The sequence below is a fragment of the Vanellus vanellus genome (assembly GCF_965231255.1).
Source record: "Vanellus vanellus genome assembly, chromosome: 2".
Classification (NCBI taxonomy): domain Eukaryota; kingdom Metazoa; phylum Chordata; class Aves; order Charadriiformes; family Charadriidae; genus Vanellus; species Vanellus vanellus.
Window position 1 is genome coordinate 146,294,801 of NC_138906.1, and position 20,227 is coordinate 146,315,027.

At 39.6% G+C, this 20,227-nt stretch overlaps 1 protein-coding gene across 1 annotated transcript in view; it reads left to right on the forward strand.

Annotated features, from left to right (window-relative positions):
• Window positions 1–2,361: 2,361 nt before the first annotated feature.
• The window catches only part of VPS13B (vacuolar protein sorting 13 homolog B), a 499,565-nt gene continuing 481,699 nt past the window's right edge, over window positions 2,362–20,227 (forward strand). The window contains exons 1-3 of the mRNA XM_082499631.1: window positions 2,362–2,378; window positions 3,031–3,208; window positions 9,378–9,521. Coding sequence (XP_082355757.1) covers window positions 3,062–3,208; window positions 9,378–9,521 — 291 coding nt within the window. The 5' untranslated portion in view covers window positions 2,362–2,378; window positions 3,031–3,061. The remainder of the gene's footprint in view (window positions 2,379–3,030; window positions 3,209–9,377; window positions 9,522–20,227) is intronic.

A 20,227-nucleotide genomic window follows, 5' to 3' on the forward strand; every position in this document is an offset into this window, starting at 1 on the left:
TGTAGGAAAGAAATTATTCAGGGTGTCAACATACTTGAACTGGAACCGAGATGAAGGTATTTATAATGAAATGCTAATAACTGCCAGGAAAATTACAGAGTTGTTCTGAGCTGCTGGGTCTGCCAAGCAGCTGCCAGGAGGACTACGTGTCTCCCCTACTCTTCTAGTTTACTGATTTTCACCAAAACAGGGCGTTGTTCTTCAATTCCAAACTTTCAGAAAACATTCCAGCCTTGATTGGATGTGTCATTCAAAAGTAATCACACAATGGACAAAGAAACAGAGGAATGTTTTTCTGTTGAAATGAGGGCTTTTGATGCATGCTTAGGGTGTGCTTCAACATTACATTTACCTGTTGGCACATCCCTCTGTTGTGTCAATGCAACTCTATAGGGAGGCCGTGCTATAAACGAGGTTGTGGTTGCTTCCATTAACACAGATTATTTCACTGAGATGGCTTGCAGCGCAGGCTCCCAAAGAGCTTGACCAGTAAAATTAACCACTCTCACAACTCTAGCAGGGGGACAGAAATGTGTAGCGGTTGTGCAAAGGAACTCTTCAAGAACGTCAGCATTAGAGAAATTGTAAGTCAGAAGCACATCCTTAATTAAAGACCACTGATGCTGTAAAAATGTTTCTGTCCCTCACCTGCCCACTGCCACCTCTCAGCCACAGGATAATGTGCCACAGCTGCTGAAGAACGGTCAAACACACGCTCAAGTACAAGCTGTGGGAGCAGTGACCATCATCAGAGGAAAAGCACTCCAAGCTGCTTCAACTCCGTGGAAGGTGAATACTATCTTACGAGGCTGTGATTCATGAGTGAAGATGGCATAGCGAATGAGGCAGTGGTGTATGTAAAACGGGGGTAGAGTCATGATTAACTCAGCTTGTGTATACCAGAGGCGGAGGAGACAGCTAACCCATCAGGAGCTGGAGCCTTCAGACCCTAACTCAGCCGGGTTTCAACACAGGCACTGCTGTGGGGGGCAGACTCCTACCCCGGCGCTTGCCGTTTGGGCTCTGCTTCACATGAACCTGCCCCACCTGCCATGTACTGCTTTCTTCGCTGTTTTCAGCCATGGAACTACACCGTGCAGATTAAACACACAGGATTTCAAATTCCCAGCAGGAGTACATAACTCAACGGTCATTTCCCAGGCTTTTCTTTAAAACTCAAATCAGAGCTCTCTGTAAAAGGTTATTCATTATCTACATCAAAGCCATGCCCGCAGGTGCTGCCTATTGCACTTCAGCCTGGAAGAGACGGGCCCAGGCTCTTCTCCAGATCACCCACACACCAACCCCTGGGGAGTCCCTTCGCTCACACCCCTCCAGGGCATTTGCTTGCTGCCAGGAGCAACCCCAAAAGGACTCGGGGCTGTTGGGGAGGGCTTTTCTCGATGATCAACATGTCGAGAAGAGCTCTGGGCACACAGAAAACCGAAGGTGTTCCCCAGTAACTTGCTTCTCACAGTTGAAATGGTGAAATTCAGAACCTGAGCAGAACTTCACTCAAAAGCGAAGCAGACGACGTCCACCTTCATTAAACACAGGGGAAAAAAACCCTATGTGTTTGCCATCACCAAGATTCGCTCCAAATGGTCACTCATCGACATAACTACATGAATCAAAATTTGGAGCTGGCATTGGCTGAAGCCAACAGTGACCCATCTCAGGGATTCACAGTGCTGCGGGTTCAAGTCGGCCCTCCTCGGGCTCCTCCACCTCAGGAATTTACACCCGTGTGGGGGCAGGGCCCCTTCCGCCGTGTGAGGAAACGCCAGACCGGGATCCCGGACCCGACCGGCTTGTGCCAACTGGCCATTACCCGCTCACGGGGACCCAACCCGGCCGCTCTCTCCCGCTCCCTCCTTCCCTCACAGCCACAGCCACAGCCACAGCCACTGCCACTGCCACTGCCACTGCCACAGCCACTGCCACTGCCACAGCCACTGCCACAGCCACTGCCACAGCCACAGCCACAGCCACAGCCACTGCCACTGCCGCCGCGCCGCGTCGCGCCACCCCCTCCCCGGTGCAAGGCCCGCCCAACCCGGCCCGCCCGTCCGCTCCTGGCAGAGCGCGTGACCTCCGCCGGCTTCAAAGCCGACTTCCGGTCCCTCCACCAAACCTTTCCGGCGCGGGGCGGCGGAGGCTGGAGGAGAGCACACGCGCCGGAGAACCCGGAAGTGCCCGTGCGGCGGAGCCGGAGCGGCAGTAGCTGCCTGCGCGGGGCTCCCGCGGCCCGGCCGGCCCGGTGAGGGCGGCAACTGGGCGGGGGGAGCGAAGCCTGGGAGGCGGTTGGAGGGGCAGTTAAAGGGGTCCTCTGAGAGGGCGTGGGGCTCGGGAAGAGAGGTGTGAGGGGTGTCCCGAAGGTACGGGCAGGGGGGGTTCCCGGCTTCGTGGGGTTGCCCGGGAGAGGCTGCGGCAGTGATGGAGGCGGGAAAAGGGCTCCTCAGGGCGGCGAGGGGGGAGCGGGGTGGTGGCAAGCGTTAATGTCACTTCAGCTTGGGTTTTGAAGGAGGTTGGTTTGCCTAGAGTGAAGGGTGGCATGAAGCTGGCGTTTCTGTTATGTACACGGTACGCAAGATGTCAGATCGGTGAGGAGTGTCTAAGGTGATGTTTTAGTACGGGCTTTTATCAGTTAAAAGTGCCGTGGTTTTTGTCACTTAAATTTTATCTGAAAGCATGGTAGACTGCTTGACCATCTCCTTCTCTATTTTTTTTTTTTTTTTTGCTTGTTTGTTTGGGTTGGCTTTTTTTTTTATTAGTTCCTATATATATACACACACATATGAAAAAGCTGGAAATTCGTAAATGCAAATAGATGTGCTTTTATCTTGGTATATATTTCATCTTTATGAGTAAGTATATCTGTCCCTACATATAGACACATATATATGTTTAGAAAGCAGGATTTGAAATACAATTTTTCATATGTCCAAACAGTGCGACTGTTGTTTTATTGAAAATTAGGCTGACTAAATTTATAAAATAATATCTAACTGTCTTGTCTTTTTTTCCTAGTGCTTGACCTGCGATACAGAAATCTTCCAGAATGCTGGAGTCCTATGTAACTCCTATTTTGATGAGTTATGTGAATCGCTATATAAAGAACTTGAAGCCTTCAGATCTACAGTTGTCACTCTGGGGAGGAGATGTGGTACTTAGTAAACTTGAACTAAAGCTGGACGTACTTGAACAGGTATGTTATGTTTACAGTAGTTATGGTCTATATCTTTGATTTAAAAGAAATTGACTAAATAATTTAGATTGGTCTGCACAGGTAAATGTTCATTTCGTACTCAAATCCCCCTGCATTTAGTTATTCTTGCATTAATTCCATGCCATTTATTTAGTAATGAATGGTAATTCTTTTCACATTCTGAAAGTTATAGGGTGTAAAGAGAAAGGCTTTTTTGTGGACATGTTTCTTCTTTCAGTAGCCATTGTTTTACAGTACGAACATTACCTAAATTGATTTTTCCAGTCATATTTACTAGTTGCATAATAACTAATTCAAAATATCACAAAGTAGGATTTCTTCTTAATTATGCATACTCAACATAAATTTGTGTTCTCTATATTATTTTATGACTCCAGTTTTCATCATTCCAGTTGTATTTAAACTTAAGAGTAATTGAGGGACAGATTTGATCAGCTGGTTTGTGTGGATTAGAGCAGAGGCTCTGTAAAACTTAGCCTTAAAAAGACAAGCTTGACCAAGTAAAACACTTGATACGGAATTTGTAACCTGCTGTCAAAATGAACTGTTTAAGTCTTAGTGGAGGGATCGTTTCCTTCTATGCTTATCTGAGTTGGCAACTGAAGGAGTTGAGTGTGTGAGACAGATAAAGCTGTTTTCTGTTGTGCATGGTGTAGCGAGTCTTAGCTGGAATCCTGTGTCCAGATGTAGTCCAAGTGAAGGAACTGAGAGAAATGCAGCAAAAAGTAATGGGAGATTTAGATAACATGGCCATTGAAAGAAGAATAAAATAGACAGGGAATATGTTTTTAATTTTGAATAAAATAAGGTGAGACAAGATTGGGCAAGAGTTATATGGATGATACAAGAAAGAATGGAATAAATTGCTCTCAGGGAGACTTAGATTGGATGTCAAGGATAGTTTTCTGATGTTTTAATCGGATTATGAGGCATTGGAGTAGACTGAGGAAGCTGCATGGTCTCTATCAGGGGAGACCTTTTAAAATGTGAAAGAAATATTTATGGTTAATTATGTGTCTCTGATTCTGTTTCGGAAGAGGAGACAATCTTTCAAGAGATCCTGTCCTGTTTACGCTGCTTCTGTGAAGAGCCTGGTTTGTCTTCCTTCAAGTATTTGGTGGCCTCTGTATTTTCTGTCACAAGCAGTTTATATCAGTTTTAAGAACAAGTCTGTGCTTTCTCCCCTTGTTCCTTGCACTTCAGCTGGTATTATTGCTCCCATGCGCTCTTATGGGCCGCCAAACAGAATCCCAAATAGATGAGAGCAGAGTGTAAACTTGTCTGTCTTCTAGAAGATCTTACTTTATTGTTGGGACCAAGTTGGAACCAAGACCTTTTGATATCAGATGTAATGTAGTTGTTGACATAGAAGATTTATCAAACCCAAAGAGAACATTTCAGTACCTGAAAATACTTTGCATATTTTTACGTACATTTTTGTATTTTTTACATGCTCTCTTTAAACTAGACTGAATGTTATTGCAATAACTGTTGGGATCTGTCCTTCCCCTGCCCTGTCCCTGTCCCCCCTCCCCCCCCTTTTTTTTTTGGCAATACTAGTTCTGTAGTGAAAGCTGAGTACTAGTTTGTACTCAGGTTCAACCTTCTCAGTACAACGTAGCTTTTGTACATAATTATGTCGTTCTTTGAGTAGTCAGTTAATTTTAAAATAACTATCTTTAGTTGAAGATTTAAATTAAATAAAATTTTGATATTAGTTTTTTTCCTAGCCTGGATGATTCAATTACTAGAAAACTAAGCATTCCAAGAAATTTTCCGTCTAGGCATAACAACTGGCGCATTGTACAAAAACTACTTCAAGAAAGTATTTTATAATTAAACTTTAATCTTAATATTTAAATATTGTTTTATGGAAGAGCCTTTTAAGCACTTTTGGTAACTTTTATGTGAAGTCACTGTGGTACCAGAAGTAACAGAACTACGTATGAACTTGGTAACTAGCTTGTGTGTAATATTTCTGTTGACACAGTGGTACCAAAGGATAAGATACATGGTGAGGTCTTTTTGCTGCTTGTGTGTATTTCCACAACATTGTAGCTTATTATGTTAGGTCTTTTACAAACCCAGAAGGGAAAGATGAAGTGGTCTTTGATTAGAAGACAAAGGAGAACTTGATCTCAAGGTTATTGAGTTTTATTGTAGTGAGGACTTTTCATATCAGAAAGAATTAAGAAAGAAAGAAATATGAAAAATGCTAATGTACTTAAAATAATGTTAGGAAAATGAGGGCATTAAAATATCCTCATTGTAAGTATCTGTGTTATGTGCCACTGGATTACTTGTGAAATACAGTCTTGAATGAGAAGCAAAGGTATTTGAGTTAATACTGACATGGAGGAAACAGTTCTTGCCTATCACCCTGAAATTTGGGAGAGTCTTGAACTTTAGGGTAAGGGGAATTACGATCATCTAGTCTGCAGTCTTGCATGATGTCGATCAGTTATTTATGTGCCAAGCCCAGGAGTTTTTCAGCCATATCATAATTTTTTGAAGGATTTATATGATGTAAATGTAAAATCTGAGATGTAAAGTCTAACTAGTCCTAAGTACAAAAGATATAAAGAATTTCATGCAGTACTTAATGAAAGGGGGCAGATTGCACAGGAAAGGAGGAGGAATAAAAATGGTCTTTGTAATGTTGTATTATGAACAAGTTACTAAATTTGGCATATGTTTGTTTTGTATTGTCTAGTGAAATAGCACAACAAATATTTCGCTGCATTGTTTTAAGGAAATTTGCTTGTGTAATTGGGATAATGTCAGACAACATTTGTGTCTAAATTCCTTTGAAAAAGAAGAACTGTCTTCTAAATATGCTGTGCTTTTGGTTGTATCACCTCATTTCGAAAGAATTCCTACTTCTGTTCTGTTTCTTTCAATATCTTACAGTTAAGCAGACAAAAGTGGGAATGTGTTAAATCCATCCAGCAAATAGTGGAAAAAGATCTATTCTGGAACGCATTTTGAAGTAAACTCATAACTTACATTGTGAACGCAAGTCAGGATCTAAATAGACATTCCAGTATTGATGACATAATTACATATGTGCAAGTCTGGAACGGGAATTTATTTTTGTTACTGTTAATACTGATAGTTTATTGTTTTAATTCATGAAATCATTGTCTCTTAAGTTGTAATGTATTTTTAGCTTGCATTTATCACTTATTTCTGCCCCCCCCCCCCCCCCCCCCCATCTGTGGGACATAAGGTACTTTTTCATTTATTTTATGATCAGTGTAGCAACATCTGTAGCTAAACTGCCCAATAGTTGCTTTTCAGTGGCTTAACTGAAACTGTCTGGACTAAAGTTTTAGTTGTGTTGGTTGTAAGCCTAAGGCTGAATTTTTGAGAGAGGCTTTTAGCTAAAATCCTTCAGTATATTAGTAAATGATGTGAAGAAAAAACACTTTGTAAAAACAAATTAACAATTTTCTTCAAACTGTTTTTCTGAGAAGGTCTGTAACTGTCATCTTTTGAAATGGGGACTTGAAATTAGACATGACTTTTTGTGTAAGCATGGCTGAAGTAGGAGTCAAGAGTTTCCCTGACATGAGATGGGTGTGACTTTTTTTGAACTTCCCCAATGGAAAGCTCATTAAACCCCAAAAACTAAAAGCTCATTAAACCCCCAATTTGCCCCCCCTAATTTACAAAGTCAAAGCTGTACTTTGCAAAAAAAAAATACAGCTATAGTTTTGTGTAGTTTTCTTCTCTGAAGAGTTTGTCAGCAGTGAATATTCTTCTACAGACATGCGGAAACAGTACTTGCCTATCACTCTTGGATGCAAGATGAACTTTTTCATAGTACCAGTAGAAAGGCTGAAGAGGTATCAGCTGCGGAATGGAGCTTAAAATTGCTCCTTTTAGCAGCTGTTATTGCTGTGATGGTGTTAGGTATTTATGCATAAGAATAGTTGACTTCTCATTTGCGTGACTAATTAGTGGCTGTCTCAGGATGCTAAGCTGTCACAGTTGCGATAGTTGTTATTTCAACTCTGAACTTATGACAAGGTAACTACTTAGAAAAATCAAAATTTTTAGTGGGCTTTCAAAACATGTCCCTAAGATTTGATTACAGTTTCAAGATGTTAGGCAAATAATGACATCGACTAGCTTCAGAGAAATATTCTTTGGGTAGACTTTATAATATATGTCAAGTACTAAAATCAAAATCCACTTGTCCTCAAATTTTTTTCACGTAAAGCTTGTATGCAGCAGGGATAGGTCTAGGGTCAAGCAGGAAACGAAGCTTTCTAAATCCATTTCTAGATGTTTGTCTGAAATTCCCTAGCAATTTGCCTGCTTGACCTCAGTTTCATGGACCTTCTCTATTTTACTTCTACGTATTCAAGAGGGCAAACCCCATCCTGGGGTGCATCAAACACAGCACAACCAGCTGGTCAAAAGAGATGATTATCCCACTGTATTCAGCATTGGTGTGGCCTCACCTCAAGCACTGTGTCCATTTCTGGGCCCCACAATTGAAGGATGTGAAGGTCCTTGAATGTGTCCAGAGGAGGGCAACAAAGGTGGACAAAGGGCTGGAAGGAATGTCCTATGAGGAGCTGCTAAGGTCTTTGGGCTTGTCTACTTTGGAGAAAAGGAGGCTGAGGGGCGAATGTTATTGTTCTCTACAGCTTCCTGAGGAGGGGAAATAGAGAGGGAAGTGCTGATCGCTTGTCTCTGGGATCCATTGATAGGATGCATGGGAGTAGTTCAAAGCTGCACCAGGGGAGGTTTAGACTGGACACTAGGAAGCATTTCGATACCGAGAGGGTGGTCAATCACTGAAAACGGCTTCCTTTAGAGGTGGTTGATGCCCCAAGCCTGTCAGTGTTTAAGAGGCATTTGGACAATGCCCTTAACAACATGCTTTAACTTTTGGTCAGCCCTGAATTGTTCAGGCAGTTGGACTAGGTGATTGTTGTAGGTGCCTTCTGACTGGAACTATTCTGTTCTAATGGTCAAAACTATTGCCCAGCATCTAGGAGACTTAGATTCACACGTGTAGTTCCCAGCATCTAAGATGAAGACACAAACGCCAGGCTATAAGCAACTCCAAGTGAAGACATCCATTGTTTTTTTTCCCCCATTAAAACTTTAAACCTTGGTAGCCAAAAATGGCAGGATAGGAGATGAGAAAGGTAAGAAGATATATCATCATCGAAGCCTTATCATTAAGATACTTTCTTCTGTGTTGAGAATGCTGACTTAAAATTCTGACATATCAAGTATTGTTTCTTTGTTTTGCACTGAGCACTTATTTTCATTATTCTAAATCTTGATTTCTAGTGCTGGGACCAGGTCTCTAGCCTGACTGTTCTGTCTAATAAGCCTTAATTTCATGCTTCCCAGGAGAATGTCTGAAGCTACTGGGGAAACTTCAGTGCTTCATATCCGATGAATTTATCTAAACCATGGCACTTGGATTTTTGCTGACTTGCTGCGTGCAGCAGCTGGCTCACTGGGGCTGTCTTGTAGAGATGTGATCTATGCATTGACTGGGTGGAGTGCCATTCATTTATTAGGAGTTCTGGACTGAGTTGCACCAGTTTTTAAAGCAGTGTGACATCCATGTTAGGCCTTGGTGAAGAGTCGTCTGTTTTTTCCAATAAAGAATTTAATAATTTTGTATTTACTGAGCAGTTTGTGAATGGGGCTACAATAGGCCATCTTAAGAGCGCTGAGCTCTTACAACTCAAAGTACTAAAATATTTTGTAAGAAACTGCCTTGTTGTGGCTTTGTCAATGTTTGTTTAATTCCAAATTTGTGTTCTTAAGAATAATGTAGGTTGCATGTCAGTTTAAGTATTTACTTTCACCTGGTTCATTTCTATTTGTCCCTTCAATACCAACACATTTTGCAGTAGCTTCCTGTGAAAGAGGTGGTTTTAAACTATGTTTTATTATCAAGACTATGGTAATCCAAATGTCTCATTTGAACAGACTAGTTGCAAGTGTGCAAGTGATTATAAAGCCAGTTGCCAAGTGCCATGGCACACTGCTGATTTGGGGAGGGAGAATAAATTTTGTTTTGTGCTAGAACTGTACTGTTTTAAGTTACAAACTTGTCTTGGATTTTGATGTGTTTCAGTAGTTAATTCACCACTCTTCTTGTTGTTGTTAGGAGCTGAAACTACCATTTACTTTTTTAAGTGGGCATATTCATGAACTTCGGATTCATGTGCCATGGACGAAATTGGGATCAGAACCAGTTGTCATCACAATCAATACAATGGAATGCATCTTGAAATTAAAAGATGGAGCTCAGGTAAGAAATGTGATGAATGCAGGTCTAACACTGAGAGGTTGATGAGAATAATAACTTCTATAGGCCACTTTCTTTAAAACCTTCTGAAGAATAAGGCATGTGAAGTTGTGGTCCTTGTTATTTTCTGAGAGGTTAATATTGTTATTCTCATCATGACTAGTATTTTTTATGCTTTATGCTTACTTTTAGTTCTTTGTTAGATCTAGCTGTGTTCTTGCAGATGTAAAAGCATATTAATAGTGCTCTGCCAGAATTTTCCTATGACTAGACAAGAAATGGATTTCAAGAGCAATATAGCATCCTGCGTGCTTCCAGTTTCTGCCTCCCAAGGAGCAGTGCTGGTTGCTAGAGACAGCTGTGTGCGGCACTGCTGAGCATTGGGCATTTTTCAAAAGATGTCTTGTTACTGTTGAAGGAGTGCTTTAAAGCTCTTGGAGCGTAATTCTCTTTTCCCTTCAGATGTTATAGTACTTGCTTGAATGTAGTTGGAAGATTTCTTACAAGTAAGGGTCTTTAAGGGCTTTTTGTTTAATTGCTCACAATAATTTTTCCACTACACCTTTTCACAGGCTCAGGAAAGGTTTCCTTCTGACACAATGAAGCTGAAATATGCAGTGGCTCAATTTTGTTATATGTCTAACTTGGTTAACAGAAATTACTTGTGTATGTTAATTTTGAAATTGTGGTGCTTTAACTCGAGAGAAGTTTTGTGGTGGGTTTTTTGTTTGTTTGTTTTTTTTTAAAGCCTTGTTCACATTTCAATTTCAACATAGAGCCCTCCAGTTATATTAGGGATCACACAAGAAAATTCTTATTTGTGCAAAGCTCTCAAGTGTTTGATAGGGTGCTTGATGAGCTGTTAACATTTAACATCATTAATTAGATATAAGCCAGCAAGAACATTGGAAAACACTTTTCCATTTTGTTTGATATTTCTTGTAATACTCTTATGGTTCCAGAGCTAAAAGCCTTTTGTTGCTTGAGTGGAAATCCCTAGTCCCAGGTATGCCACCCACAAAGCAAGCACATGCGTTCTGTAGTTACACTTAATCTGTGTGCATACACGCATGTGCGTATACATGCGTGTATGCACACCAAAAGTCAAATGCTAAGTACTTTTCCAATGTTAAGGTAAGATTTCAAGGCCAGATGTTCCATGAGAAATGTGTTTTAGAAGCAACAAATTGCAACTAATTATAGAAGTTGCAGAAAAAGATTTGTAGCCCATGACTTTGTGCAACCCAGAACTAATATTTGATATTGGACCATGCAGATGGCTACTGCTGAAATGATCAGATTTCCTGCTTGCCTGGTATTTGAAACTTAAATTTTGTGGTGCATACAGCAAAAGGTCAAGTGTCATGAATGTAAAGCACTCTCAAAACAAGTATTTGTTACAGATGTTTAAGATTCAGGGGCAAGAAAGGACTTCTGAAAATTGCAACTGACATTTGAACAAATTATTCAGTGGTATGTACACTCAGGAGGGTAAAACTTGGGTCTGTGCCATGGAAGGATTACCTTTGACTAGCAAGAATGTAAATGAAAACACTTTTATGCTGGTTTCTGAGGATATAGTTGAAAAAGTTGACAGCTTGAATTTTATTTCTTATATTACTATTTGAAAGTGTTACATAAAAAGAAAATGTTTTGACAAATTCTTGTGTTCTAACTTCCAGTGTGACAGTGTACTTGGCTAAAACTAATTGTCATAAAAATCTTTGTAATCAGTGAATAAAAAACCTGAACGAAATAGAATATTTCTGTGGAAAATGGCAGTAAAATGAACTTTCAGTGAATTTAGCTCCAACTGGAACTGTTATGCCAAGAATTTCATATTGGTAAAGAGCGTAATTAGCAAGAAAGTTTAGTTCTCAAATTTAGTGGCTTGATCCTGCATTTTCTTCCTCAGGTGAAACCTCTAATGAGCACATGCACAATTTCACCTGAGCAAAAAATAAAGTTTCTGACTTCAATGTAGTGTAATGTGTATTCTTTGGAAAGAATACATTTTGAAGGTGTATGGGGATTAAAGTACGTGGCATTTTTTTGAAGCTATTGTCCAGTGGACCCTACAGGTTTTTTGTAAGCAAAAAAACTCTCTCCCTTTTCATGTTTTTGAAGAGTGTCATCCCCCTGGGAATGCTTTGGTACATCTGTTCTTTACTCTGATGCTGTGTCATTGTTTGTTCAGTTTCAGTGTTAGTTTCGTTGTTCTTTTGTTGTTTATGCTATTGCAGCATCTTCTCAGCTGAGATAAAAGTTTGGAGTAGACAGTAGTGGCTCAACTTCTAGTTTTATGCTAATATTCTTATTTTCTAAGCAAAAATGTTGTATGAGTGGTAAGTTCACCCAGTGATATACAAAACCCACAGTGTAAAATTAATGGTATTTTTAGTGAATTTTGAAGTTTGAGCATTTAGAAGGTTATTGCTCTTTCCCCTCTTCTCTGTGCTTTTCTTCCTTCCTTTCCTTCTCTACAGGTGATACTACCACTTCCAAAAATAGAATGTTAAAGAACATGGCTACATTATAAGAAAATGAAATTTAAGCATATCAGGAGCAGAACTTAGCAATGATTAAAGTAATGTTCTGTCGAACATAATTGTATGTGCTCTTTTGATTATGAATTTAGTTATTACCAGTAATTGAAGTAGAAATTGGGTGCATTGCTTTTTGTTGTCTGTCAGGTTAATGCAACTGTGCATGGGTGTGTGTGGTGTTTTTGTTTTTTTTTTTTTTTTTTTTTTTTGCTCCTGGATGTAATCTTCTGCAGCAGTGAGTTTTAAGTTTTACTACTTATAATGTTATCAAATTAATGAAATATGTTGGTAAGTATGATTTGAAATGTGTTCTTCTCATTGCTTATCTCTGTATATTAAATCTCAGGACTTTTATCTAGAATTGAAATCCTAGAATCTATACCTCTGTTGATGCTGGCTTTCCTCCTAGAGTTTTTCTCCTTTTTTGTCCTGTTGCACCCTTCACTTTTTTCTTTTCTCCCCAAATTCTTCTTTTTTCTTTAAAAAGCTATTTGAAATTCTTTGCTCGTTTTTCTTCTCCCCTCCATGCCACAATACCTCTGTGCCCAAACCAAAGGCTTTAAATTCAGACTGTGCAACTTGGGAAGGACAAGCCTGTGTCTGTTTTTCCTTCACCTTCCTGACATTATAACTAACCACAAGACTAATCATCTTTACGTTCAGCCTTAAAATCCGTGGTTTTTGGTCTTGGAACTGATGTGAACGAGGAGATTCAAGGAGTAATGTATTATCTGCATTACTGCTTCACTTTTGAGTCTTTGCCTTTAATCAGGACACAGTGCGTCAGGAATATGCTGATGTATATAAAGATGAAACTCTCCCTACCCCAAGGATAGCTAATTTTGGAATTGGGGAAGACTGTTAGATACAAGCACTTACAGGGGCACAGGGAAACCAAGTAGTTGTTTGGATCAGCATACAGACAATTAAGCACTGTTCCTTTTATGAGGCATTACAAAGAAGGTTTTGAAGGAATATAATAACTTTGTGGAAGCAGTGAACAGCCCACAAGCATGGCTGTCAGAATAGCAGACGCATTCTTATCTGACAATCAGCAGAGACTGCCATCAAAGAATGCTGAAAGTAGAAATTGATCTTGACTGGGAAATGATCGAGATGGCAGATAGGGTGTGCAGACAGGTTATGAAGGACTTTGAAAGTGAAGACAGAAGGCTTGTGTTTGAGGGTATAGTTATATAAAGTTGTTGCTTAGGTGGTAAAGCTAGCTCCAAGTCTGAAGCAGTGCTTTGCTGTTTTTCTCCTTCTCACCCAGGTTGTAGTAGTTCAATTGAATGTGGCTGTATGGACAAGCAGTGCTGTTTTTTCTGAGTGTATGCATGTGCTGTTCAGCAAAAATATGGTAAGACTTGAAGTCAGAGTACTACCTAACAGTCTCTAGTGGCCCACCTTCCTGCTTTTCGTTTGCTCATGTAGAAGCTCAGGGTCTTTATTTCTGAAATATTTTCATTTGGTACTTCTCATTTTCATAGTGGTATTTTTAATTCAGTAAATCTGATATTGAGTTTTGACACTGGTATACAAAGTTTAAGGTGAAGATTATATCAAGGGCTGCCCTGCAGGAAGCAAACTATGTTGTCAGCTAGCATTGAATCATAATCTTAGGTTAATCACGAATATGAAATTCATCATTAAGAAGCCAGTTCATGCTGCTTTTATTTGTGTTTTAATAGCTTGGTGTAACGAAGGGGATTTAGCTGTTTTTGTGTGCGCGTGCATACAAATTATATATAAGTAACAAGAACAATTTTTCATATTACATTTAATTAAATTCCGTTGTGTAAATTGGACTCTAGGTAGTTTAATCTTTTCCAAAGGTTCAGGAAGGTTTGGCAGAGCCTTTGGTTGGGTTTTATGCCACTTTTTTTGGTCAAGATCTCCAGTCTGAAGAGTTCTTATGTTTTCTGTGAATTGTTGGATATGAAAAGAAGTGTTTTAGGTAGGAGATTCTTTTTCAAGGATACGATCTTTCTAAGGGAGAAATACCACGTCCCACAAATGTCTTGCAAAAACATTTAGTAAACTTCCTCTTTCAATAGAAGAAGCAGTAAAGGCAGACTGTAAGAGCTGCTGGAAAAGGCCTTGCAGCATTTAGTTCAGACACCAGCATGTGTCAGCATTTATTGTCATTGTATTTCCAGTGTTTTCAAATGAGTGGCTGAAGAGTAGATACTGAACAGCTATGCTTAAAGCTGGATTAATATTTATGCGTTCTAGCTGGGGAAGAGTCACTTACCCATTTTTTTTCTACTAAGCACTTTCATATGAAAAGACTTAAAAAGCAAGGTGTCTGACATTTTAGATTGCAGTAATTCTGCTTGCAAAAGAAGTTACCTTTGTGAATTTGTTCAAAGATGCCTGTGGGCACGTTTCTTAATACTGTGGCTGTAGAAGTCCTTCCCCTGCCGCTGTGTTACCTGAAGCTGAATAGCTGGCTTGCTTGCCTAAGTGCCTGTTACCACGTTAGTAATTTTGGACAGTTTTCATGTGAATTTGTCAGCCCTTTTCAGGGCTAGGTAATGGTGATTTCAAATGTTTGAAATGGATTACATTGAATGCCATGAGTGGTCTCACTTGATTCCTTCTGTGCTTGTGCCTGGCCCCTAGCAGGGCTTCCGATGTTGGAACAGGCAAAGGTAGGGGGGCAATCCTGACCTAATCCTAGTGCTTAGTCTGATGAGTGAGCCTTGCTTTTCCATGTTTCTGCTAATGAACAAGACTTTGGATAGTAAGCACTCTTGCTTTCTGTTCCATGCAATACGGGGTGACACCTTCAACAGCAGCGCTGTGTCTAGCTCCTGAGAACAACCCATAGGGACAAGACATGATATATTGTCCTAGTATCTTGAGAATACCTGTGAGACTGTTTGTGACAAGGATCTGACTAGGAGGATGCTTTTCTGAGCAGCCAATCAGTGAAGGACTAATCAAGGCAGGGAATGTATGAATGTCCAATGCAACCAAACTTTCTGGTTGTTGTAACATTTTCCTGGTGTTTTGTTGTTTTTTTTTTTTTTTTTTATTGTGACAGTACACATATACATGAAAGATGTAAACAAGATATGTTTTTCTTGTTTTCTGCCAGCTTGTCTTATAAATGCTCTCTCCAGCTGGCTGAAAATTAAATGCTTATTAGAAAGATTTAAAACTTGATAGTTTCATTCCTTGAAATATTTAGTCCTCCAAATGTCAACGTTATACATCTTTAAAAAGAGAAGCCAAGTACACTAAGTCAGGCATGTTTACTGTGGTAGCAGATTCAGGAACAGAAAAGCAGACAAGAATGTAGTTGGGGCTGTGTTCTTACTAAGGAGCTCAGATCTTGAATGCAGTTCATTGTTGTCAAAATGGTTAACGTTTGGACTTGGTCTTTGTCTTGCTTTGAGCTGAACTGGCCAGTGAATGAACTGAGTGAAAATTCCTGTTGTCTTGCTCCTTCTGTCACTGGAGCTACCTCTTTTTAAACTGAGGGTTTGCTTCAGTTTGCAAAAAAATGATTGAAAGACAGTCTTTGTAATGCAGTGCTGGTAGCTGTAAGGCTAATTTGACATGGATCTATTGTCTTGTAGCTGCTATATTGGTGGAGGATTGCTGTTTAAAAACAAATTTGTTCCAGAAGTAATAATGCCTGTCAACTGCTGGGGTTTTGTTGACGTTCAAGACCTCAGGTTCCCTAGTTGCCTTGTCATGATTTGTGATACTTTGCATCTTCTAGTGTACTCTTACAGTCAGTTTGTCTTAGGCATATGGACGAGGCTTCTTGTGATTTATTATAAGCTGCTTTTTTGCTTTTCTTAAATTTAAGTATTTAGAATTAAACATTATTTGCTTTTTTTATGACTCTTTGGCTCTATTGGCTGAGACTGGCTCATTGTCTTTAAGATCTGTTGTGTGTTGGGAAACATGGCCTTGCCAAAGAGAAACTAACACTTTTTAAGTTTTAAACAACCCATTGCCCTCCAAAAAGACAGTTTAATTGTCCTTTAAGTTCAAGAAGTATAGAAATATATTTACTTATGTATAAGCATGGGTTATATACATTAATGTTTTAATTCTTTATACATATAAGTGCGTGTGAACTTCATTTTAACTCCCAAATTAACGTCCCAAGTTTGGAGGCTGAGCTCTTATTCAAATGCTTGTGTGGTGCTAGCTCTGTGCCTCACTTAATGTATAACCTTCCTATAGGATGTTAAACAACCCTGCAGCTGCAGAGACTCAACTCCAGTTTTCTTCTTTCAGCAGGTAGAGCTTGAGTTAACTAGGTGTTTGCAGGATATGTATGTTTCCAAGAGACCTCTTCTGGAGTCCTCTCTGACTTGCTGTAGGGTCCCAACCATGTTTACAGAAGTAGGCACTTCACAATTTATACCAGATTTATGGTGTTGCTAGCATAGTGCAAAGAACATGGTTGGAGGGATGCATTTTGAGGTTAGCTGGTCTTATGCAGAACATCAGTTGGAGATCTGTCTTTCTCAAGTAGCAAGAGGAAAGGATAATGCAGACAGTAGTAGTACATGGAGGAAGGCAGGGGCAGCCAAGTGGACAAAAAGGTTAGGTGAAAAGGGATTAAAGTCACCTGATGGATATGAAGGGGAGGGTTTTTTGGGGGGGGTAATGGGTAGTAGTCCTTTCCCCCTTTATTTTTGCTTATTCCCTTATTTTTTCTTAGCCTGTTTTGTTTTTTTATTTCTAAATTTTTTTTTAAACACTTAAAATGTGGGCAGTGACTTTCTAATTAGCTTTCTCTTTTCTACTTAGAGTTCTAGTTTAGCTGTAATTGTGCTTTGATATTTAGCTGTAGAAGTTGATTCCCCTTCTTTTACTAACCTCTGCTCTTCCATGTTAGGTCTCTTCCTCTGTCAGTGTTCCCAGTTCTGTAAAATACAACTTTGACAAAAACTCGTGAAATAACTCAGCAGTTCTCAGGCTTGTGGGTGTTTTGGCTTGATTCTTGTTATCTTTCCTTCAGTTTACTTGCCTGATGGAGTTCACTCACTGCCTTGCATCTTGCATCAACTTTAGCCTGCTTCCCATGTGCTGGCATATGTCTTACTGTGAGGTGAATTGGACAATTTGCTTATCTCGCAAAAAACCCAGAACCAGCCCCCAAAAGGTGATGTTGCTTGATTTCTTTCTTTGTCCTGGGTTAGTGTGTTGAATTGAGGGGTGATCTGGTGAGGGCCAAAGATGGCATACAGAAAAGACACCAAGTGTAGGAAAGGCTCAGCTCTGCTTAGCTGTGTTGTCTAAATGCATCCTTGTCTCATCCCACTAAATTATATATTGAGTGGTTATCAGCTGACCTTCTGAACTGACTTTTCTGAATGATAGCCAATGTGTTTTTTCGAAGAGTTGTCTTCTGGCATTAGAGAATATTCACGACCTGGTGTCTTGTCTATTGCAATGCCGTGTCAATGGACTTTGCAATTTTAGTTCAACGTGGAGAATGAAGAAGCAGATTGGGTCCCTTTTCAAATCTGAGTTGGTTAAGAAATAACATGGTGAGAATTCAGAATCTCAAATTTTAACATTAAGTCAACAAATGTTCGTAAACATATTAATATGTCTCTTATCAATACTATCATTGTTGATGGAAAATAATTATTTTCATTTGCTGAAAATTAAAGTGTTATAAGCTTGTTGCACATGGGCTGCTGTTTCTGAAACAAGAGCTAGGTATCAATCTGTGAGACTTGCCCTGGAACTGGCGTATATTAGGAGTAGAGATTTGTTGGCTTAGAAGCTGCAAACCATGCTGGGAGTACGTCCTAGCTGAAGTGTTTCACCATGTCTTAGTTGTGGAAACTCACATATTGTTTGAAATATTTTATTTTTAGCAAATAGGGCACAAGTAACAGTCACTTTAACCTATTTCTCTCTCTGTCTCTCCCCCCTTCCTTTTTTATTTTTGCTTCCATTACATTCTCTAAAATTCATTCTAGTATTTGACTATCTTCCCTCTGGCGTGTTATGTTCTATTTAAAAAAAAAAAAAAATTGCAAATCAAATTATGTATGCCAAGAGCCAGTAAACTGCTTGACCCCCAAATATGCACATTTCTCTTTAGTCATGCACATGAAAACTTATAAACCTATGCCAGTGTTAACAAAGTCTGTATTATTTATTTTAACCAAAAGCAGGTGCTTCTCTTTTCTGCATGGGTAATCATGTTTCTGTGCTCATCTCTGTATGAGTTCTGTCTTGCAATCCAATTTCACTTTACTGAGCTGCCTCTTACACATTTCTCTGACACTTAACATCCATACGTATCCCACTTGTGTTGTTATTCCCACTTTGCCTGTGAAGTAGTTCAAAAGTTGACAGTTCAGTAGTGTTGCCCATGTGGAGGGGAAGAGATTTTGTCTCAGAGGAAGCTGATGTTGCTTCTTTTACTCATTTAAAATTGTGGTTCCCTATTTCCTGCTCTGTTGCTTTAGATTCCCTTGCTTGGGGGATTGTGGTGTTACTTAACAAGTGAAGCAGCAGCAAACCTGTTCACCTGTTGTGCTAAAAAGCTGGTATAGAAACCTGGTTCTTTGTACATATGTTTGTGTGTGTATATGTGTGTATGTATCTACGCATATTAAAGACAGCTTTCCATCTGACTGTTTTTCATTTCATTATTGCTTGATAGTAAGGAAGAACAGTTGGGACAGGAAATATGAATAGCATGTAATACATAGGTGAACAGTTGCTTTATGTAGTCATAATTTCACTGTTATTCCACTTTTTAGTAAAGCAGTGATAGCAGTTAGTGATGTTTTGTGGGCAGGCACCAGCTGAATGGTAGGCATCATATATTTAAATTCTTTCTTTCCTTCCATTCCTCAAAAAAAAACAAAACAATTTTTTCTTCTGGAGTCCTTTCATGGACCATTCTTCATGTGTTCTGTAATCACTAGAAAACTGAAGACCCCAGACTGGGTATTTACACTACATAGTACAGTTATATTCTAGAAAGTTTACATTAACATTGAGAATGTTATGGTTGTTTATAGATCAAATCAGCTGAATTTGCTGTGTGGAGAGAGAAGGGGAAGAAGATATGCAAGGGATTTCTAGGCTCAAAATGAACTTGGAAAATGAATGTCAGGTTGAACTCTTGGCAAAGCACCAGTTAGAAAGTGCATTGTTGAAATGTAAATAATAGTTTTGTTCTGTACCAGCTAGGATAGTATCCAGTACTACTTTTTTTTTTTTTTTCTTTGAAGTGGCTGTCCTGCTAGGGAATTGAAGGGATTACGTGTAGCAAACCAACATCATATTGAGGAAATGGATGGCGTAATAAGTTAAATATTGGAGCTAATGCGATGACCATTGTAGCTTGCTTTTTAGAACTTCAGGGTATGTTGTTTGTTCAACGTTGTGGTGGATTTGAGGATGAATACGCTACCTGGTTGTTCAGGTCTTCTGGAAGTTCACTCCTGACATTGGTCCTCCCCTTGAAGATACTACTTCTCATGCTTTTGATATCTTGCACTCCAAAGACTTTTAATCCCCAAAATGCAGCTGCTTTGGCAGGTCATGCATGGAAGTGCAGTGGATTTTAAGAAACTATTGCGTTTTGAATAAACTTAATAAAACTATTAATTGCACAAGTTAGGAGTTGATTCAGAGTGACTGTTTTGAATACAACGACACATGCTTCTTAATCTTTCTGTGATGTACATATGGATATATACAAGTATATCACATGAAAATTATCAGGGAAAACAGACCAACATCTTGTCAGAAACTTGTGCATGACTACATAATGATTTTGGAAATGTGTAAGTATCCTGAGTGCCGACACTTAAAAACACAATACAGATGCTAGATCTGTAACTTTATGTATTGGGAGACTATCTGTGGAGACAGGTAAGAGGATGGTACAAAAGCTCATCTATTTGAGGGTAGTCCTGGGCAGGTAACTAACCAATTTGGTCTGTGTTAGCCAGCCAGCAGACCTGTTCCTCCCTGCCAGGGTCCCTTTCTTCGCTTATTGTGTGGACTAAGGCATTTTGAGAATGGAAGCTGGCTTGTACATCACTGAAACTGAATTTCAAATTTAAGGCCAAGTTGTATTTGCTGTTACACAGCTTGGGGTTCAAACCTGTAGCAGCTGCTTTCAGAACAAGGTTGTCACAGCATGTTTTCACTGTT